The 22,640-nt window shown below is 44.0% G+C and overlaps 1 protein-coding gene across 1 annotated transcript; it reads left to right on the forward strand.

The window, feature by feature from the left end:
- Positions 1-290: 290 nt before the first annotated feature.
- On the forward strand, positions 291-21,420 carry LOC121081050 (ankyrin repeat domain-containing protein 26-like). Its single transcript, XM_040579691.1, has 16 exons — positions 291-957; positions 4,994-5,108; positions 5,343-5,516; positions 5,632-5,738; positions 6,256-6,393; positions 7,171-7,310; positions 13,111-13,144; positions 13,224-13,293; positions 14,533-14,593; positions 15,199-15,392; positions 16,101-16,257; positions 17,823-17,884; positions 19,010-19,112; positions 20,742-20,770; positions 20,884-20,950; positions 21,038-21,420. Exons 2-16 carry the CDS (start codon positions 5,103-5,105, stop codon positions 21,238-21,240), a joined length of 1,545 nt encoding a protein of 514 aa, XP_040435625.1. The 5' UTR covers positions 291-957; positions 4,994-5,102; the 3' UTR covers positions 21,241-21,420.
- The last annotated feature ends 1,220 nt before the right edge of the window (positions 21,421-22,640 follow it).

The following is a 22,640-nucleotide window of genomic DNA, read 5'->3' on the forward strand; positions in this document are numbered from 1 at the left end:
GATGCCTACCGGCCCCCCCCCGCCCCCCTCCCGCTATATTAACCCTTGCTGTTTGTTCCTTTGGCATCCATTTGCCCAGGGCTAACGATGGCACACAAGCAGGACTGCTCAACAAACTAGGAGGCGAATTGCGTCGAGAACTGTTTTGGCCATAACTCCCTGACGAGATGCCCTTGCCCTGAACGACAAGCGCTTTCCCAGTTTGAGCCATTTTCTTTTAAAACCAACTCGCCCGAGCCGCCCCGCGTGACCGGGGCCAGCGGGGAGCTGCTGCTGCCCGGTACGCCGGCACCCCCCCGGGCTTCCCGACAGCGGCCCGAGTGCTCTGCGGGGGGCGCAGCGCCGCCGCCACCCGCCGGGCCTCTCGCTGCCCCCGGCCCCGCTCGGCAGCGCCGCGGCCGGGCACCGCGCGGGAGCCGCCGGGCACCGCGGGGCAGGAAGTGACGTCACTCGCGCTGCGACACGCGCCGGAGCAGACCCCGCCCCCGCCAGCAGAGCCCGCGGTGAGGGGGGCGCTGTCCGCCGCTGCCGCGCTGAGGAGCAGCCTGTGCGCTCGGCTTCCCGCCCTCTGGTGGTTCGCTCCGTAGAAAACCGTACCGGGCCGCTGCCCGGGGCCCCGATCCCCCGTCCCTGCCCCGGGGGCCCCCCGATCCCCCGATGCCCAGCCCCGGGACCCCCGATCCCCGGGGCCTGCCGCAGCCCGCCGCGTGCCTCCCGCCATCTCTTCCCTGAGGCGGGACCGTGCCGCGGGATGAAGAGGTTTTTCGGGTTCGGGAGGAGGAAGAAGTAGCGGCCGGCAGCGTCCGGCAGCTCCGCCAAGCCCTTCCCCACCGGTGCCTACGAGCTCCGGCTGAAGGACCTGGGCAAGCTGCACCGTGCGGCCGCCCGTGGCGACCTGGGTCAGGTGCGGCAGAGACTGAAGAAATGCGGCATCGACGAGCGGGACGCGGCGGAGCGGTAAGCGGCGGGGGGCAGCAGCGGCGGGCGGTAAGCGGCGGGGGGCAGCAGCGGCGGGCGGTGCTGGGGCGGGGTGTGGGGGGGGTTGCGGGCAGCGCCGGGACCCGCAGGTGCAGCTCAAGGGCGCTGGGAGCGAACGGCAGCATCGCTGCGGGGAGCCTCAGCCTGGGCGGGGAGCCAGGCCTGTGCTGCCAGGAGCCCTTGGAGTCGGCCGAGCATCCCCCGTCTTTGCCCCGGCCCCCTCCGTGCCCTCGTTCCCGGGGGTGTTGCCTTGCCTGGGGGCGCAGGAGCGGCAGGGGGCCGGCAGCAGCCTGGCCAGGGCGGGTTGCAGAAGGAGCCTCACGGCCATTCTCCAGGCAGGCTTGGAAGGCAGAGTGCATGCACCTCGGAGGCCTCAGCGTGCGGGGTTAGTAGTTGAGCTGAGAAAGCTGCACTGCCTCAGCTGGGAGTAAAAGAGGGGTAGGCACTGCGTTTAGGAAAGGGTAAATGTGCTGTGTATTGGTGCTGTGTGGACGGTTGCCTGATGTGCCTTTTGTGACTGTGATGTTGCAGCCAAAAGCAACATCAGTCTGATTTTAGGTGGCAGTTACTTTGCTGTTTGCTCTGTGGCCTTGGTACAGCTCATTAGTGCCTTGGTTTGGAAGATCTGGGCAGTGCCATGCAGAGGAAGCTGCTGCTTCTGGCAGGTGTTAGGATGTGTGCTTTTGAGTCAAGCACAGCAAGTACTTGGCAGTTTTATCTTAGGGAGAAGCCCTGGGCTGCAGCATAGCTCCTCATGATCCACCGTAAGCCTAAGGGAATCAGCTGAAGTTTTTGGGTCTTGGATGTGTCGAGCTGTTAATGCCTTTTCTGAAAAGACTGAGTCAAAACATCCATGACATTCAGAGGAGATGCTGGTTTAATCAGAGTACTTCAGCATCCTGCACTGTCTTTTCTGAAGACTGGACTTTTGCCAGCCAGCTAGCTTATTGCCCTGAAAACACCTGAAACTGTCTAGATTTGTAGGAAGGCAATGAAGAGTGCAGTCAGTCAGCACGTGGGCTGTGTGCCTGAGTGTTGCCAGCCAGTATTTGTTTATGCAGCTGCAGGTGGGGGATGCCATTTAAGGTGGCTTGAGTGCACTTTTGTGCATAATTCAGCTGCCAGAGTCAAGGTGCCCGATGGCATTTATGGAAATAGTTCGGAAAGTTTCTCTCTTTTTCTTCTTACTGCTTACTGATTCACTCAGCAGTCAGTCACCAGCTCTTAGCAGACCCTGGTATGAAATTTCGCTAGTTTTTGCGTTTCAAGTTCATCTTGTCTAGAAAGCTTTTTTTCCTCTGAAGGGTTTCCTTCTGTGTGCCAGGCAATTAGCAGTGTTATAACAGGACAATACAGTCACAAACTAAAAAACAAGCCGGGGGCAGGGGGGGAGAGGGAGGGAAGAAAGAAAAGGCAGCATACTGTGATGAGCACTGTGGTGGTTTTGCCATGATAATGCCCAGTGCTGAAAAGCGAGGCTGAGAGCAATTCGGTGGACAGAGCCTGCCTACTTGCTGCAGCCACTGCACCCTGTACCAGCCATGGGGGTTGCAAGGCCACCTGTGCCCTCTTAGTGCTTGTGGGTGTGATGTGTGTTGTGAGTGACCACCAGATGCAGTTGCGTTTCAGGGCTTCGTGTTGGAAGACTTGGTATCATTGGAAATAGAGGTGAAGAATAGGAAATAATGCAAAGTAACGGCATAATGTGTGCATTGGTTGTATGAATATCTCGGTTTTGCTCCTCAGGATTTCCAAAAGCAAAATCCTGCACCAGGAACATGGCAAGGATCACACCAACAGGTTCCTTCCATGAAGCGGGTCCTGTAGCCCATAAGACCTCCCGAAAGTGTGCTTGATACAGCATCAGTTAGGAGCAGGCAGCTTTCAGAGGTGGTCTAGCCAAACCTTCAGCCTCACTGACAGAGACGGGCAAAAGTCAGCACAGAGTTGGAAGCACTGCAGGCACAATGCCAGCTAGTCATCGTCCTGGGTCAGAGCTCATTGCTAAGGGAGATTTACCCTGTCAGCTGCCTGTCAGACTGAACTCCAGCACTTTCATTGCTTGGCTTGTAGCTGCTGGGTTGTCGGCTCAAGGGCCATTCAAAGTGCGTACTGCCAACCTGCTGTTTCCCAGTGGGGTTGTTTCGTGGCTGCTCAGGCATCAGCACTTCTCTTCTACTCTGTAGGTGATCAGCGTAGCAGCAGCAGGAGCAGGAACAGAATCTGGGCAGCGTCCCCAGGGCTGGGTGGCGGAAGAACTTCGGTGTTACTGGAGGCCTCTTGCAGGGACAGGCAACCCTGAACACTGGTGTTCTCTGCCAGCCTGTTCCCTGAAGTGGATCTTCTGTGGAGCACAGCAGGCCTTGCTCCAAGCAGAGCTGTCTCCTGTTGACAGACTGAGAGGCTTGGTTGAGGAGGACAGCAACAAGTCCACAAGTTTTCTGAAGGCTTTTCTGTTTGCAGAGCTGATCGTGACTACTTCACGTCTGTCATGCTTCCTAGTGGTTGGTAGTAGCAGCTTTCAGATGATTGTGGACTCCTTCATAACCAGTCCTGGTTAGCTTTCAGATAATCTCAGCCAGTCATTTCTTCAGAGATGAAGAATCCTGCATGTTTCCGTGGAAATTTCTCAAAAAGTGGCGGTAGTTGCTCTTGAGCTACTCCTCTGTCAATGCTCCAGTCTGTTCCCTGTCTGTAGCAAGACATTACAAATTCTTTGAAGTTTTCTGTATTTCTCTCATCCTCATCTTTGTTGCAGTGGAGGAGGATGTCAGCTGCCCTGTAACAACTATCTGTGTTACAGATTACTGTGTTTCTGCATCACCTGCCACTGCATTTGTGTACCTCTCCCTTTCCATTCCCACTTAGCCAGGGAGCTGTTGTGCTCCTGTCTCAGCAAGGTACCAAAACAATTGCAAGGCTAGTTGAGCTTTCCTAAATACAGAGAAGGACCTACCTACAGCGATGTGGTTCAGAACTAGTGCTGGTGTTCCCCTCAGTTCTTGAGGAACTGTGGGATTGTTACTGCATCACCTTCAAGGGAGGAAGGTCCCAGCTGTTTTCTAGCTTGTCTTCTGCTCTCTTGGGACAGGTGTCCTGCAGAGCAGGAGGTGCTTTGCTTTTGCACAGAGTGAAGCTTGTGCTGATTTGTGCCTCTGATTTAGGGGGAAAACACATGCAAGGACTTTCTGGGCAATTTCTTTCAGTATAAGTAGGCTGGTTAATTGACATCAGACCTAAGATGTTCTGTGGTTTGAAGGAGTGTTTTGGTTTTTGTTGTTGTTGTTGGTTGTTTTTTTTTTCCCTCTGGCAAGGCTTTAACTTGAAGAAAAGAGTTTCATTTTCTTATGCTGGTCATGTATTATGGAAACACTGTATTCCCTCCCTGGAGAGGACTTCCTCTGTAGTAGGCTTATTATGACTATTGTAGTTATACATATCTGAAGGATCAGGTATTACTTTCCTGTACTCAGGATTACAGTGTTCTGTCTGGTTCGCTGCATGTTATGGGGGGCACTTTGGTGCAAGTGAGTACTTGCTTTTGTTGCAGTAGTAAGCAAGCTAGAGAAAAAGCAGAAATTCTTGAAGTGTAGGGAAATGCTAATACTCTTTATATAAAGTCCATCTACATCTCTGATACTTCTGGCACATGAATAATTATAGAACTTAGAGGGTTGCTTGCCATAGTTCTCAGATTCCCAAACTTTGGTCTTTTTTGCTGTGCCACAGGTGTAGTCCTGCTGGAGGCAGTGACCAACACCTGGGCACAGGAATCTGTGCAGATTAAGTTCTAGAGTGAAGGAAATGGCACCTTACTAAGCAGATGCTGCGGAGGGGTTTTGCTGGCCAGTCTCAGGTGTTTGGTGCGCAACTGCTGTTACTGGTAACGGAATGAGAAATCATTTCTTAAGCTTGCTTTGTGCAAAGTGAAACTTGTGGTCATATCAATTTATCAGAGCCTGAAATTATTTCTCTAGTTGTCTGTTTGTGCTAATTTAATACGTTTAATTTTTAGGACACCTCTGCATCTTGCTTCTGCGAATGGCCATGTGAATGTTGTTACATATCTCATAGAAAACAAGTGTAAACTAAATCTTACTGACAGTGATAACAGATCGCCGCTGATGAAGGTATGTGGAATATGTTATGCTCTTTCAAGTGGGGCTTGTCAACTGTGCATTAAATGAGAGGTGGCTGGTAGGATTCTTTACACAGCTCTGCGTAGAAGCATGCATCTGGTAATCAGCGTGGAATAGGCATATGTTAGCTCAGCTTTGTAGGTGCTCTTATTTTCCAGCATTGGGAAGCTGGGGCAATTGTAACAGAGTGCTGGCAGTTCTTCCTTTTTTGCGTGTTGTTCCCAGGCAGTACAGTGCCAGCAAGAAGAATGTGTAGCTATTCTGCTAGAGCACGGTGCCAACCCACATCTGGCAGATGCTGATGGCAACACTGCCCTTCACCTTGCTGTCCGATCTCCTAATACAACTGTAGCGGGGCTGTTACTTGAGCATAATGCCAATATTGATGCTCGGAATAAGGTAAATTTTTGTGTTTGTTGAAGAAGTTCTTTCAAGAAGTTGTATTAGTCTTTCTCTTGTAGGGTTGTGGGTTTTTTTTACTTTTATTTTTAAATGTATTTATCTGCCCTTTCAGGAGGGAAACACTCTGCTTATTCTTGCTATCTCTGAACATCATGAAGATATAGCAGAGTTTCTTCTGCAGAAAGGAGCTGATGTGCATGCTCGAGATCACTGTGAAAGGTGAGTGGTTTGTCAAAACTGCATGGGTCTCTTTAGTATTCTTTAGGTTGGATTAATCAGAGGCATGAGAGTGAGCTCTGAAAAAAACCCAGGGAGCCACATAGCAGCTATTTCTGTGTGACTTGTGAAAGCACATCTGCTACTTGGCTGTTGTCATACCTCAGTGGGTGCTTTCCTCGTTGAGGATTACAAGAAGGCATTGTCTGTGGTGGCCCTTCTGGCAGGAAACATGCTGTTAGCTCAGCAGCACTGCCTCAATTTGAAAAAACATCTCCTGCATAGTGGCATAGTTTGTATGTGAGTGTTGTCTATGTGGAAGCTTTGTCTGAAGATTGAAGGTTTGGTTGTTTTGACTCCCTCTTGTATTTTATGGTTGCTCTTAATATTTAATGAAAACTGCTTTTTCTTTTGCTCATTCAGTAATGAGGAAAGTAGTTTTTGAGAGCAAATAGGAATAAAAATAATTACAGTGTCTGTGTCAAATGATCTACTTCATAACATATTTTTGGTGTTTCAGAACCCCACTTATGACTGCAGCATCTGGTGGACAGCTTAATTTAATAAAAGTTCTTCTTCAATATGGTGCTGATCTTTTCCATAAAGGCACTAACGGATGGACAGCTGAGGATTATGCTGTTACTCATGGATATTCTAGGTAAATTTTTGACTTTATTGTTAGAATAGGTTGTCAGTTGTCAGTGTGGCTTTTGAATGTTTTCGGTAATAGCAGCAAGGTTTAATGGTGTGTTGAAAGCTGTCCTGAAGCTGTGCTCAGTGACGTCTTCTGATACGTATCGTTCCCTGTGTCTACTATTAATCTGGATGTTGAAGAAAATTTCCGCCCCGAATTGTCTGTTAGATTTCAAGTTTTGATGCTAAACTTGCACCTGCCCAATACAAACTCTAAAACATGTCTGTATCCTACAGTTACCCAGAGGTAGAACGTGGCAAACTGAAACGCATGTCAGTCCTCTCCTCAGACCAGCACCATTGTCCTTACTGACTTCCACTACAATCACCAGGAACTACCATCCTTCAGTTTTCCAAGATCTAACATATCCCTTTTGTTAAAATCTGGAGCGGTTTCACCCCTCTTATGGATAGCTTTGTACCTGTGCGTATCCCTTCTCTGAGGTGGTTATGTGTGCTTAACAGCTAAGCTGAAAATACTGTGCCGAGCTGGAGCTAATAGCTTCGTAGGTGTCGATATGCACCTCTAGAGTGAACATGACTGTAGTGAATATTGAAGTATGTAGTAGTCGTGCAGTAAGTTCTGTGTGTATTACTCTCAGTGAATGCATACAAGTATACGAATTCATACGGCTATGAATACGTGTAGGGTGGATAAGTGGCTGTTAACTGTTCTATTAAACTGTATAAGCAAGTATGTGGTTGTTTTTACCAAATATGGTTCTTCTCTTTCCCTATATAGTCTTTGTAAACAACTGGTGGCATACGCATTCCGGGGAGGCAGAGACGAAGGTGGTGCACAAGGCGACACAGTACCTGGCATTCCTCACCGGGCCAGAGCTGCTGGCTTGACGTTGGGTGCACCTGCTGTGGACAGAGGAGGTAGGATCTTTAATCATGCAGGAGCTCACGAGGAAAATCACTGTGGCCTTTTCTTTAGGGGGTTTGTGTTGTCAGCGCTCACCATTGAGCACAATTGTGTTCACCATTGACTTTAGTGGAGGCATCAGGTGGGGTAGCGCAAGAAGCTTTGTGAATATGCTGACTTGTTGCTGGTTGGAGGTGCTTCTTGTCAGGGGTGAAGGCAGCTGGGGTTTGTGTGCTACGGGCCCACGTACCGGGTTGTTGCGTTCTGCCTGCCAGATTGCCCATCTGTATAGGTTTTCATACAGAGAGAGAAGGGGGACAGGGAAGGAGCTAGGTGAGAGTGGTTTTGGTTTTGGGGTGTGTACTTGTACCTGTAGATGGCCATTCAGATTGTGAAAACGAATTGCAAAAGCAGTAGGTTCATCCTGAGTAGTTGTTCATCTTCCTGTAGTTGGGAAGCAACAGATGAGTTAGCAGGACTGTACATGTCTTGTTGATATCCACTGAGTTTGTGCAGTGGTGTTTTAATATTAATAGTTTCACCTGCACTAAGCTGCTTTTAGTGAGTTGTCTTATTTCTCAGCATCAGTTACGATTGTTTCTGTGTAGGTGCTGTAGAGACATACTTAGGAAAAATCGTCTTGGAAAAGTCACTTTGTTAGAAACAATAATGCAACTTCTGTGTGTACTGTATCTTCATGGACGTAGTTTGATTTCCAGTAAAAATAAATAACACCTTTACTTCCAGTAATTTTATGAAATAAACGTTAAAAAGTCCACATTAACCTGTGATCCAGAAAAACAATTGAATTGCCTTGTTATCAAAAAATCAGCTCCTTCAGTGAGTTCATTTTAAATTTAAAAAAAAACAACCACTCCTTAATTTTTAAGATCCAGTCTATGCTTATGAGCTCATATAGCCCTAGAGGAATCTTAGAAAACTAATCTTTTAATATAGAACGAACTGTCTTGTACTTTACATCTCAGGCCCTATGGTGGGAAGTTCTATCCTTTCTGGTTTTTTTAAGGGTGTTACATCAGAACTTTGTGGCAAATGGGCAGCAGACAGTGTTCAAACACAGTTTATTACTCCTTTTTTAAATATCCCGTGTTTTGCTCATATTTCATGACATATTTTTCCGAATTCACTTTTCCCAGATAGGGGAATTTAATTTAGAGCCAAACTTCATTCCTTTGACTTAGGAATAGTTATTTTGATCTAGTCAGCGATGTGTAAAGTTTCTTGATAGACTGAAGGAAGATGCGGAGGTTTTTATATTTTATTTTGTTTTTGGAAAGGGCTTGGTACAGGTAGTTTAATCAACAAAATGTTGCTTTTACCCAAACAGCACTCTGTGGCTGCCTCCTGTGCACATATATAATTGCTGTGGTACCACATTGTGATGACTGACAGGCCTGGGTTATTTTAAAATATGTGGCTTGAAGAATAATACTGTTGTGTGATTCCAAAATTAATATGCCCTCAGGGAAATACGGGTTCTTGAACCAAGTAATTTGCTCAGTTACTTGAAGACAGTAATACTACTAGCGTAAGTCCACAATGTTATGGGAAATCCTCACTTGAAGAGGCCTAGTAAGTGTGAAGAGAATATTTATGTGGGTTAAGGACTTGGGAGGAGAAAGAGTGTGCTGTGGTCTCAAACTGTTTATAGTAGGGCTTGTTTTTCTTGAGTAGTACGAATCTTTTTCTTCTTATGCTCAGTCTCCTAGAAAATGACCCCGGCCTGTTGAGTGAGAGGGATTAGTAGCATGCAGGGAACACTTGGTGGCATTGATTCTGCAGTCTCTTGCTTGCACACACAAAGGGCAGGTCCTGCATCCTGAGTCCCTTTGACAGGCTGCAGTGGAAGCTTTGAAGCCCCTGTTAGAGGAGAAGCTCAACTGATCGTGAGACAACGGAGGAATACCCACTTTGAATTCTTTGTTTTAATCTTGCTCTTCATTCCTATTTTTCTGGGATCTTCAATGTAGTCCTTCCTCCTTTTGCTACTTTTGCACTTGTTGAACATTGTTCAAAATATTCACCTCTAGTGAGCAAGTCGGTATATTTAAGAAGTTAGCTCATGCTTATTTGAGTGTTTACTTTTTGTCAGAACATGAACCTTTTTGTTGATTACAGACAGACTTGCAAAAACCTCCAAATGAATGGCTTCCACCTCTAGTATATCGAAAGACAGACTTTTCAGATTTGAAGTTGGAATTTCTTTGGCAAAAAGTAATTATGCATTTTTTCTAAAAGCGAGGGTTCAGATTTCTAGTATGTCTTCAGTGGCAGCTTTTTTTAGCTGCTGCACTATGTATTGGTGTATTGTTCCTACAGAAACCATTGGGTTTTTGTCTTAGAGCTCTTGGAAAAGAAACGAGTGCTTCAGTGTGCTTTATATCTGCTGTATCACCTTTTAAGAAAATTGAGAAATGGAGAAGGAATGAGAAACAATCTTGAGGTCCTTTTTTTAACTCTTACATGTGTGTTTTTGATAGGAGTCCTCTTGCCACATCCATTCCATGTATTTGTGGTAACATCAATATAAGCAGGACTCCCTGTTGCTCTGAGGCAAATGTTATGGCCTTGTCACAAAGACATGTGGTGTTGGGTAGCTGCAATAACAACCACACCATTCATTGATATAAAAAATAAAATTTTACTAAGTAGGATAGGTAGAGCAGGCGGATGGTGATTTATATTCTAAAGCTTCTGTTCCACAACACATAGACACGCGTATACACACAAGCACACATGCATGACACTCACACCAGTCAGTGCACCCGTTTTGGTCCAGTTGTGGCCCGCCCTATAGCCCTGGGGGAACAGGGTATTCACTCTGACTGCTTGTCATGCCTGCGTTCTGGCTGGTAGCGTAGCTTCTCTATGTGAACAGTTCAGCATGGTCAAATCAATATATGCAGGGCTTTTACCTTCAAACTGAGGTAGGAGGGGGCTGTGTTTGCATCCGGCACCATCGACACAACTGGCTAGTGTATCTCCAAAGTTTGTTGGCACCTACAGATTTTTGGGATGCTTAGACAGAGGGATTTTAAGTGTGCCGTACGTATAAAACACTCTACAAATATGAAGGAATTGCATTGGCAGTCAGTGCTGAGCAAGGACTAGTCAAGCTGAGAGAAATACAAAGTTGGCAGTACAGTAAACTTCCAAGAATCTGTATCGGTGTTTCAAAATATTGGAATATAGGTATTTTACAATGGAGCAAGTAAATTAAGTTACACTGTTTGACACTGTCCCTTAAGAGTAGAGTTCTGTAGGTTGTGATAGGTTTGGCTTCTACTTCTTGTAACTGTAGAGTAGGCTGACGTTCACAGTACATTCTCCCATTGCTATAGCTTTGTTAATGTACTGGTTATGTTTTCCAGATTTCTGGGAATTCACATTTATTCTGGTGCCCTTGTTTGGTCTGTCCTTGACACGCCTTTCCCTAAATGGATATAGGAATGCCACAATCTGCTAGCCAGACATCAAGAACAGGAAAAACAAAGAAAGGTATTCTATACAGTAGCATTTCAACTATGGAACATGTTGTGTGATGTACAAATACTAACACACCTGTGATGTTTATTATCTTGGAGGTCTCTATTCTGATGGTTTTGGTTTTATAAATTAGGTTTGAGAGCAGGCTTTGGGCGCTTTTTGTTTACGTGTTTTGCATGGGTCCTTTATTACTGAATTGAGTGATAGCTTTGTGTCATTAGTGATAGTAAATAATATTAAAAAAAAAAATGCTCTTCTGTTACTCCAAAATGAAAATGGACTTCAATTAAAGTAGAAACAAGTGATCCCTAGATACTACTTTTCTAGATCCCATTTCTACAGTAGGGCATCAAGATCTGTCTGAAAACTAGCTCATAAACTTTCTCTCTTGCTTTTTAAAGGAGAATGGGAACTGGTTTTGATCATTGCTTAAAGTTACTATCCATGGAAAGCAAAAGTTCAGATAACTTACTCAACACGATATGCCCTTTGTTTTCTTTTCCTTTTAATGATTTTGTCTAAGACCTCGGTTTGGCTGTCATCATACAACTTTATGGAAGGCCACCAATCTCCTATTTATAAGCAACTTCATTTTGTGATGATAGTTAACGAGAACTAATTATCGAGGAACTGAGGAATGCTGAAATGGATACGATGTGGAGGCTCTATTTGGTTTTTTCCTTTCTGTCCAGGGAATTGAAGAGGCCTTTTATTTCATCTTAGTTGTTGGTAATTGAGAGGTTTTCGCACTCTTCAGGCTGGATTCCTAGAGTTCAGATTTCTTTAGTACATCAGTGGTGTGCTAGAGTGCGCTGTCGTTGAGTTTGCAACATGTGCATCTGGGCCACGCTGCCATTCGGAGGGATCTTGACAAGCTGGGTAAATGGACTGTCAGGCCTGTCTTAACAGAATTCAACAAGGGCAGATGCCAAGTCCTGCACATGGAAAGGAACAACCGTTTGCTACAGCACGTGCTGGAGCTGCCTGGCTGGAGAGCTGCTTTGCTGGGAATAGCCAGAGGGTCTTGGCAGAAAGTGAGCTGAGAATGAGCCAGCAGGGTGCCCTGCCGGCTGAGAAGGTTAACGGTGTCCTGGGCTGTATGAAGAGCAGCATAGCCAGGGGACTGAGGGAGGGGATTGTACACCGCTACTTGGCAGTCCCTGGGTTGTGTCCAGCTCCCTGGGTATAATTTTGAGCCCCCAGTGCAAGAGAGAGTGGTCTTTCATCCGTGAGCGAGTTCAGTGGAGGGCCATCAGACTCTGCCAGCAACAGGACTACTTGCCTTTTGGGGAGAGACTGGGGGAACTGGGCTTGTTCAGTGTAGAGAAGAGATGACTTTGAAGGGGACCCAGCAGCAGCTTCCAGTACGTGTAAAGAGAAGACAGAGACAGGTGCCTCCCAGTGGTGCGTCACATGAAGCAAAGGTACAAGAGGCATAAATGGAAACAAGAGAATTTCTAATGGAATGTGGGCAGCTTCACCATGGTGAGAACAGTAAAACAGAGAGGTTGTGCAGTCTCCCTCCTTGAATGGTTCAAGATCAGAGTGGATAAAGCCCTGTGAGCCTTATCTGACCTCAGAGCCGAGTCTGCTTTGAGGAGGCGGTTGGCTGAGAGACTTGCCGAGGTCCCTTGTGACCTGATTTATCCTGTGATCCTATGGGCAAGTTGCTGTCTTAACATGGATGAAAGCTTGGAGCGTAGTATAGAATGCCCTGGTTACGCCTGTCTTGCCTGTTGAATACCCTTTTTGGTGCAGCATACAGAACTGCTGGGGATTCTTCTACCTGAGGATAAGCTTTAGATCTTGGTTATGCTTTTTGATGTTTTTTACCTTTTCAGGATAACCTGTAAGTGGGTAGAGCACCAGCTAGTATAGTATATAAACCAGTAAAATCTCTGTCAATAGTGTGTGCTTGTGTGTGCAGTATGAGTACTTCAGCAGTTCATTTATTTACTGTCTTGCTAAAGCACCAGTATTTTGTTACCTGTTTATTAACGTAGCATATTCATGCTATGCTGTTTTTTTTTTAGTTTAGAGGTCGTTCTTAAACTTTTAGGTATAAAAGTTCAAAGGAGATAAAACTCTAGTCTTTTTTGTTTTGTCAATTCAGTGTGACTTGAAAAAGCAGTTGTTTGGAAATGCATGCATTCATTCATGCTGTCTTACGTTAAGTTGACTCCCCAAAGTTTCATTCTGTTATGACATGTACATGTTAATGACATGTCCAGGTTAAATGTTTGTATGTGCTGGTTAATTTTTAGCATGCCAAATCTAATTTCAACATGTCAATTCGTGTTTGAACAGCAATAGATGACTTGTCGCAAGGAGACTCAATCAGGTAAGACTTTAAACATACCCAGCACATACCTGAGGAATGATTGGAGAGACACAGTACTCATTTTGCTTTACTTTTTAAGAAGCTTGGAGAAAGAGGGGAGTGATGTCAGTTGGCATACTTCTGAGGAAGAACTCGATTTTACTCCCAAGGTATGGTGTACTTACAGTAAATGTCCTATAAAAATAAGTGATCTGAAGGCAAGTTTTCTGGGGGATTGAAAGAAACTACAGTTCTAGCCAATATTGTTTTCTCCTTAGAAGCAGTCTCTGACCTGCCAGCCTTTCTTCTGCTGTGAGTTTTTCCTAAAAGACCTGTAGCTGTGGCAGAGCATGCAGTAGATTTGTGGTTTGAGGCAAAAGAGCAATAGGCGACGAGATAAACCACCACAGTATTATTTGTTCTTGGTCATTTGAGTCGGATTTTAAGTTTATAAGTTACTAATATAACCTGTTCTGTTCTTCCCCAAACACTGTTAATGTTTCCTGTAAATTTTGTGATAGAATCCTAACTGATAACGGGCACTTTTTAATGAAGGTGTACTGAAATCCTTCATCACCTAGTTCTCCTTTCCTCCTCATCAGGTTACTCAAGAGTGCTCAGTGGATGAGTTACTCAAATGGGTCATCTTTTTTTCTTCTATTGAGGTGGCATTCTGTGCTTGCACGTAATCTCACACTGCATGTTTTCCCTCTTTTTTTGAATGCTTAGGTAGTATTCTTTTTGTCGGCTACAAGCTCTCAGGCCTACTTTATTTGCTAGTGTTCTGAAGAACTATTAACTTCTGCAGTGATGTGTGGAGCATCTGTTCTGTTGCTCTGGGATTCTGCAGCGATGAGGAACCAGTGTTCTAGTTCAACCTACTCTGTAATACTGGAGGTGCAAGCATGTTTAGTTTTAACATGATTTCATTTTCTTGCACTGATTTAAATATAAATTATGCATTTTTATGGCATGTTTTTGAAATTTAAGGATATTCTGGTAAGTGTACTTGCAGGGACTAATTAATGCATTAAACCTAGGGTTCTTAACAGTTACTTCCCTTGTGCACACTTGCAAGTAAGCATCCAGAAGCTGCGATCTTAAATATAACTGAATTTTACTGAAGTACTACAAATACTAAACCCAGATTTTTAAAACTGCTATGCATGTAACCATAGTTTTGGAAACAATTTTCAGAAGGGTGCCTGCATGGTATTTTGGGGGTGAAATACTCACTGAATTGCGTATGTGAGGAGTGTTTTTGTAGTTAGAAGTATAGGATGGAGCCAACACCTGACCACTATCAAAAGGACAGCCTGATTACATTTAGTGTTCAAGATTTGATGTGACCAAAGGATTTGTTGTTGTCGTTAGTGTTCTAAAAAAAAAAAAAAATCATTTATTTACAGAAGCTGCAGAAGCCAAATTTGACATTGTTAATGAATGTTTCCCAGCAGTTCAGGAAAAACAGTAAGCTATTTGGAAAAGATTGCATAGTATACTAATATATAAAAGTAGATTTGCTAAGTAGTTTTTTAAACAATTCTTTTCCTTTAGTAAATGAGAAAAGTAGCATTTTGAAAACACAGCACTTGGTCACTTCAGAAAAAATAAGTCATGTTGTTAAAATGAAGTTATTAATCCCCTCCTAAGCCTTTGTCCCTGGCCAAGTCCTTCCTCCATCCTGCCCATCCTTGACTTGGTTCCTTTTCCAGACATTCCCAGAATACTCCATTAATCTGGTAACATGCCTGTTGCCATTTCCATAACTCCTTTTGTTGTTTTGACATAACTGCCATGTCTCCAAAGACGGTGAATAATGAAGTATCTTGCAAGTCAGTACCAAAGCAAACTGTCTTTCAAAATCTAAATAATTTGCAAGATAAACAAGAAAGTTGGAACAAGAAAAGCATGATTCAGGTGAAGTTTCACAGAAATGATGACTCCCTTTTTGCAGAATCTAAGATGACAAACTGGAAAAAAGACACTTCAGCTTCTCTCAGATAGTTGTGGTCTTAAGGAGAAAAAGTCAAGCTTCAGTAATGGCTTTGAAAGTGATAATAGTTCTTTGTCAGCAGGAAAAAACCCAAGGCTTGAAAGTCAAAGACCAAACTCTGTCTTTCTTGAACATGTGGATGATGAAGATACAGAAGAAGAGCAATGTGAAGTAGATAATAAAGTCTGTGAAGCACTGAAACAAGAAAGTGAAAACTTGTGCTTGAATAGGCATGAAGAAAATGTAAGAGCAGCATTTCACTCAGGCACCAAAGTAAGTTATATAAGGATGATTCAATCACAAAGGTATTTTCTAAGGGTGATAAAGGTAAGAACCAAAAGGTAAACTGGATTTCTGTTAATATTTCACGTATATCCATCTTTTGATCATCCTTTTTTTTATATTAGAAAATGCCTTTACTCCTAACCAAAGCAGTTTCTTAGGTATAAGGATAATATTGGGCAGTATTTTCAATATTATTTTATTGGTTGCAGTGGTTTTGCAGGAAAACAAATAGGCAGTATAATTTTTCTGAAATAAATTCATTTTTTCTCAGTTGTATGTACAGTTTTTATCTGTCAAGATTTATTGCCATTTAGTAAAATACCTGGTGTGATGGCTGAAAGTGAGGAACCAAAAAGTTTGAGTAAGATTGAGAGCAGGAAGTTAGTGATTTTCCTGGAGCAAAGTAGAGGAAGAAGAGCGTGTTCCAAAACAATGTAACTGAAATGAAAGCTAGAGTTAGGCTGACATGAAGAATTGCTTCTCAGGAGCTTTGCAGAGCCAGGGCTAATGACTTAGGGCTAATGTCATTGCTGTCTCCTCAGAGATTCCCATGGAAAAACTGAAGGCCTTGTAAAACAAAGCTCAACAAAATTTCCCTGTTGTCTTACACAGGAAAAGCATTTTTAAAGTTGTCGATGGGTGGCTAAGAAGGTGCTTGTTTCTGCTATTTCCAGCTGTTTGGTCAATCTCTTTTAGGAAAAATCACCTGAACAGGAAGAAGAGGAGAAGGAGCAGGAAAAGGAAGACACTGGTGAAGACCTACAAACTGCAAGTGTTGAGGGTGTGAAAAACTCTATTTGTAATGATAGCCATCAAGTCCACAGTGCTTCCAAAGACAACACTGGTGAGAGAAGTGAGTTAGTGAATACTGATCCCAGTTCTTCCTCTATAAATATTAATGCACAGTAAATGAACTGAAATGGTGATTGACTTCTGAAACAGTAAGCTTTTCCCTTGCCTGTGAACCCTAGTGGGCATTGGCAAGGAGGAAAGTAGCTTTTGTTCCTTTTCATTCGTTCCTGAAGAACAAATTGTGGCCTTGGATTCCAAACGATGCTACATGGAGCAGGTGTCATTCTTGGTTTTGTTGCTGTGTTCTCCTTGAACCGATCAGAACAAAACGCACAGTTGAAAAAGAGGAGGATTAGAGTGTCTTGGGTGTGACAGTAGTATTCCCCTTTCTGGCCCGTACTGTCAGACTGAAAAGTTGTGATTGCTCTTGGCTGAAGCCTGGGAAAGATTTGAGTCAATCTGAGAGAAAGCTGTTCTGTTCCAGTGCCTCACCTTGTCCAGTTTTAAAACGTAGAAAGTCTCTCCAGTGCCACGCTTGTGTGTGCTCGAAAGCATTCCCATGTCAGTCAGGGCTGAGCACTCTGGTACTCACCTCAGGTCTTGGAGCAGGAGGAGAAGGCACACTTTCCATCGTCTGTCTCCAGAGAGTAGTGTGGTATGGTAGATGTTACCAGAGCATGTGTAGCTGCTGATCAAATGCTACAGAGCGGGCCTGGCAGAACCTGCTGTATTCCAGGTGTTGTGCCTATACATGCTCTTCTGTCTGTGCATTTTACCATAAGCCTGCATTTGGCACAGTGTGAGTAGTCCTAGCTGAGGCTGGAACCAGCAGTTCCCCTCTGCTAGGACGGGTGCCCTCACTGGTCTCTAGCTCCTTTCCCATTTTTTGTGTGCATGTCTCCACAAGAGCGAATCCTGAATCAGTTTTACCTAATGGACTAGCTTAAAACAGAGAAATGAAGATAGTTTAATCTGGCCAGGAACCTACTGAGACTGAGCCTTGCGTGTGCCTAGTAGAGAAGAGATTCAGATGTTAGCCCCCTGAGATAGAGACAAGTTGTGTGTTTGGGGTGAGATTTTGGGCTGTGAGCCTCTCCTCTTTTTAAATGGCAATGCTTAGGTGTCTACCTTCTGGGAAGGTGCAGGGTAAAAACTGCTAGTCAAGGAAGGTCTTTTCTGGTAGTGCTACAAAAGGAGCATTGTTTCTTGGTGATTTTAGCGTGAAGATGTGTCGGATGGTGTTTCTGTGGTACTTCTTGTACAGTGGATGGTGGTAGTCAATGGCAATTTCTGGAGCTGTGGACTGGAGAGCAGGTGACCTAAACTCTGTATGCCACAGGGCTGCAGCGTGCTGGAGCCTTTTCCTGAGTGTGACCCAAACACGTCTTCAGTGCTGCTTGTAGCTGTGTCAGCTGTTGTGCATAGCCATCTCCTGCTGGAGAGGTGGCGATCCAAAGGAAATACCATGATGTTGTGTGCTGGGTGTGAAGAAACCCTTGAATAACACTCACTTCTTAGTTTGTCCTCAGCAACAGAACCGCTGTGCATCTTTTGGGCGCAGGGGTGATGGGGAAAAGCAGAGTGAAATAGAAGGGCTCAGTGTCTCACCTCTTACTGCCTTTGTAGGTGCCCTGACTGCGGTGGGAGCAGAGGAAGAGGAAGATGCTGAATCTCCCTGGGATTCTGAGGTATTTCCTGTGAAGGACACCGGGGTTCCCAGTGGGGCGGGGGTGGGGAGCGAGATCCAGAAGCACTCGGAGCTTGGGCCCTGCCGCGGCTGAGGCTTATTTCCCCTTCTCCTGGTTCTGCTGTATGTTTGTAACTGGGGGCCCTTGAAATACTTGTGCTGTGTGCTAGCTGTTCAGCGAGGCTTGGGATGAAGGTAGGTCGAGCTAATGATTTGGGTCTCATGGCAGCTGGCCCTTGGAGTTGGGTTTCTGGTACAGTATTGCGGCAGTGAAGTTTCTTGCTGCTTAAAATAGTCTGAGCTCCTCAGCGGGGCTGGCGGGATTGTTGCTTTTTCACCACACAACTCTGTTCTGCTGACGTGTTCAGTGGTTGCCCTTAGGGTCTGCAGCCTAGATGATGAGCTGCTTCGGAAAAGAGCCTTTCTACCTTTCTGGCCCTTTTTGAAAGTAATGTTCAACAGAAATACCACACGTGCTGGCTGTGTTTGCCCTTTTAGTTCTGTCTGTGGTAATGGGTTAAGAAGAAAACGAGCAGAGTCTGTAGCTTACCCCCTCTGACTTTTCTTGTGAGGAAGAAGGAACTCTTCCCCATCTCCTTCTTAAAAATACAAGGCTAAAATATTATTGGGGGGGTTTAGGTAGCCTTGGTTTCCGTAAGCTTTGTCTTGCTCGTCTTTGTTCAGCCCAAATAGTCTTTGTTCAACCCTTGCAACTGGGAGTAGCAATGTGTTCGCTCCCCACTGCAAGATGTGTGCCTGGGGACCATCAGCACAAATTTGAGTATCGGGTACCAGTTCAGTCCGAAAGTTGGGTCCCCCCCAGACCTGCAGTTACGGATTCGCAACCCACAGCTCGAGTTACCGTGTTAATTCTCTCTTGCGGCTGTGCAGTTTGCCAGCGTGACAGACTAGTTTAGATGAGTTGTGAGGTTTTTGCCTAAGATCTGAAAACACACAAGTCTGCTGTGATTTTCCAATATACTGTGTCCTGATGTGCCCTTTCCAAGGGGCTTATCAAAGGCTTTTGTGATTCCATGCTGTGCAAGTTGGCTTAGCAGGAACATGTTGCATAGAAATGAGTTGAGAATTTGTACCGATGCTCACGCCCGTGTTTTATGCTCTACAGACGGATTCTGAAAGTCCGGAAGAAGGATCACCTGGTGTGTTGCTTCCAGCTGCAGACAGACACGGAGCACGCTCACGGATTGTTTCAGGGGAGCACCACACCGGTAACTTCCTGGTGGACTAAATGTTTGTCTGTAAACACGTATAGGCTGAAGTGAGCTTTTATCGATGTCTGCCTTAAGAATGCACTTACGGTGTGGGTGCGCGCTATAGCAATGAAGTGCTTAGTATTTGTTAATGAACACCAGCTGTCACGGCGCTTGCTGGCAAGCTGTAAAGGAAGTTACCTTGTTTGCATGATGTGTGTTCTTTGGATGTGATTGTATTTTTTTGGATTCAGGTTCTTGTGGCATAGTGATGAAAGTGTATGTGGTTTAGGGCTGACCTGTCTGAACACCTAAACATTCTTGGATGATAATGTAGCAGGAGAAAGGTATGATCTGGCTAAGCATTTTTCCCCCTCGCCTTAATTTTTTTATACCTTTCTGTTATGCTTTGCCTAGGAGCTAAAATGTGACTAAAAGTTCAGGGTTTCTGCCTGTACTTTGTGATGCCGTCTCTTGAGCATCTGCAGTGTAGAATGGCAGGGAAGTTTTGCTGTTGGGGTAGAACTCTTATCTGAAGGATTTCTTTTTACTAAATGGTCAGTCCTGCTTGTAGTGTAAGTACAATAGAATAGCTGAAGAAGCTAATCCAGTTTTAGTTTAGTAAGCTGGAAGCAAAACTTTAAAAGCTCTTGGGAGTTTGTAAATCTACTTGTCGAGTAGTTGTCAGGAAAGTCTGCTTTGTATGAATCTACTAAGATGAGTTTAAAATCAGTGTAAAAAGGGGATAAAAGGTGGCTATGATAATCTTGCTAAGGTATTTCCATACTGCTAGACCACCAAGTTTCCTGAAATCAAATGCTGTTTGTTTTTTAATTATTTTTTTAAATACAAAAGTTTTGCTATGGAGCCATTCTTAATAACATTCCATACGCTTCTTTCATGAGAGGACTCAAACTGTTAAGATGACTAAAGCAGAGGACTTGAGAAATATAGGTGGGCCAGTAGATTGTGTGGGTTTGTAAGTGATTTAATGTTGGAAAAAAATCTTTAAAAAAATGAAACTATTTGGAACTGTGCTATAAATGCAGATTACAACCAATTGTAATTTGGGTTTTTTCTTTCCTTGCAAGCTGAACCAGAACAACCTGATAAGAACTAGTTTGATTCTTCCTCATTGAATGATGTGTATGAGATTTCTATGTCTGCACCCATGTTTTCTCTGTCCTATCGATGGAAAGGAAAATATCCCTCAACATCACGGTCATGGAGCTGTTATTTTATATAACTTGTAGTGTTATTTTATGGTAATTCATTACAGCAGACCAGCTTTGGCTTTTGAAATAATCTTTGTAGAAAGCAGGATTCAGCTCCTCAAAGTAAGTATTTTGATCTTGTTTTGTTAACAAGCAAATCCTTATTGCTGCCTATGGATTGTCCTAGTTCTGTGAGTATTATTTCTTAAATCCAAGGTGCATGATGGGAAGCATGCATTGTCCATTTCGTGTATACTGATACAAATGCTGGATGATGAGGTAAATTGAATGTTAAGTATCGCAGTCTCGATGAAATAATGCTTGCAACTAATACTTAGTTGTAGAAACTACTGATGTTGAATGGAGTAAAAATTTTATGAATTAAATAAAAATTAAATAAAATAACACTTTCTAAAACATTTTTCACTTCCAGGCTTTTTGGAGAAACCCAACAATTCCCAGGTAACTATTTGTTCATGTCAGACTGACTACTTGTTCTGCTCATTAAATATTATGTAGTTACTTTAAGTGTGATTTTTTTGTTGTTGTTGTTGTCATTGGATTGTCTTTCACAGCTGAAGACCTCTGAATCTGTTTTGGAAAGGAATGAAACCTCTCCTAACAAAAAGCAACAGAAATCAGGTAATGTTCACTTCATGTGGTTCTGGGTTTAGCTTCATAGTCTTTCTAGATAGGAGTATTTATTAAAGCATCCGATTTGTTTTGCAGATCTATTGGAGGAATTTGGCTTAGGAGATGCAGAAGGTGTTGAAGGTATTCATAACAATCTCTTTGTAGTGTTCTTTTATGGACAGACACTTTGTACTTGCAATTTTCTTTCTAATATTAAATTAATGGCTCTAGCAAGGCATCCCGGGAGCAGGTGGTGTACTGAAATATACCTCTGTGTATGTGTTTGCTCCCTCCTCTAGTCTGCTGTTCAGCACTGTCCATACCCTTCCATGATGTACGCTTCCTACACCGTACTTGCTGTCATTTCCCCTTTTCAGGCAGTCCTGAAGTTTGCTTTTCTTTCAGTTTCTCAAAAAACCCCCTTCCTGACTTTCCTGGTTCTCTGAGCATGTGCTGTGGCTGATTCCAGGCTAGGGATCTGTAGACTAGGCTGTCCAGGAGCTGCAGGTGAGCCACAGAGGGTAATTCTTGGGCTTGTGCTGTAGCTGTAGTTTTCAGGAATTATTACTTGCCTGGCTTTTCTCTACCTGCCTGGCAGTTGTTTTGAGTTGTTTGTTCCTCTGAGGCTTCCCTCTCTTGTTTGATGGAAAATGACCAGCAGGCTCAGAGGCAGGGGAAGGAAGTGAGGAAGAGAGACAAGATGGGAGGAAATTAGTGGCAGCGTGTTTCAGGAATTCTCTTTTCTTCGGAAACAAGGCTAAAGTTGAAGCGGCTAGCTGGTCGGCTATGTATTGGAGAGAGCATATGTAACTTTAATGGGTTTTTAATGTCTTTGTTCTAATGTTTATCAATTTGCATATTTGATAATTTGTGTTGTATTTTGTATTAATCACACTTGTTAATCAGATGAGAAACAATTTGCCACTCAGGTTTTAGAGTTTCTACAATTGGCTATTGACAATATAAACCAGAGAGAGGTGAACAGATATGTAGACAAGTAAGTGGACTTGTAACTTCTAAGTATAGAATACAAATAGTTCCAAGTTCTTTGGCATCTTCGCTTTAGGGGAAGAAAAAAAAAGTGGTGTTGTTCTTTGGACAATAATAGAGATGCAACTTCTCTCTAGAAGTATCTCCCTCCTTCTCCTCTCGCTCTTCTCCCTTTCATGTGTTTGCAATGGGTAAGCAACAGGTCCCCTTTTGCCCTTTATTTTGCAGTGACGGTGTTCTGGTAAGACACACAGATATTTGTTAGAGGTTGTTCAGTTAAAACGTGAGTTTTGGTTATGTCTGTATTCCACAGTAATGTGGAGTGTAGCCCCATAATGGACCAGTACATTACAATTTTACAAACACAGAAAGGAAAGGTTGCCTTTTCATGGCTCGTTTCATGTCAGCTGTTTTTCCTGTGTGGCTTTATTCATTTGCGTCATGCTGGTTTTTACCCATATGTTATCTTGAAGGTCAGGTGCTAAGAAGCAGATGTAAAAATTTTTTCTTTCAAACATTTTATGTTTGGATTTGGGTTTAAGCAATTTAGATTGCTTCAGCAAAGCATCGTGATTCCTGCAACACAAATATTTCTGACTCTAAAGGGGTTGAATGCCATCCTTGACAACTTGATTTCATAAATCTGGAGAACAGGTACAGTATCTTGCATAATTAAATATCCAATGAGAGATGGAATTTCCTATTCTAT

The sequence above is a fragment of the Falco naumanni genome, chromosome Z (genome assembly GCF_017639655.2).
Source record: "Falco naumanni isolate bFalNau1 chromosome Z, bFalNau1.pat, whole genome shotgun sequence".
Taxonomy (NCBI): Eukaryota; Metazoa; Chordata; class Aves; order Falconiformes; family Falconidae; genus Falco; species Falco naumanni.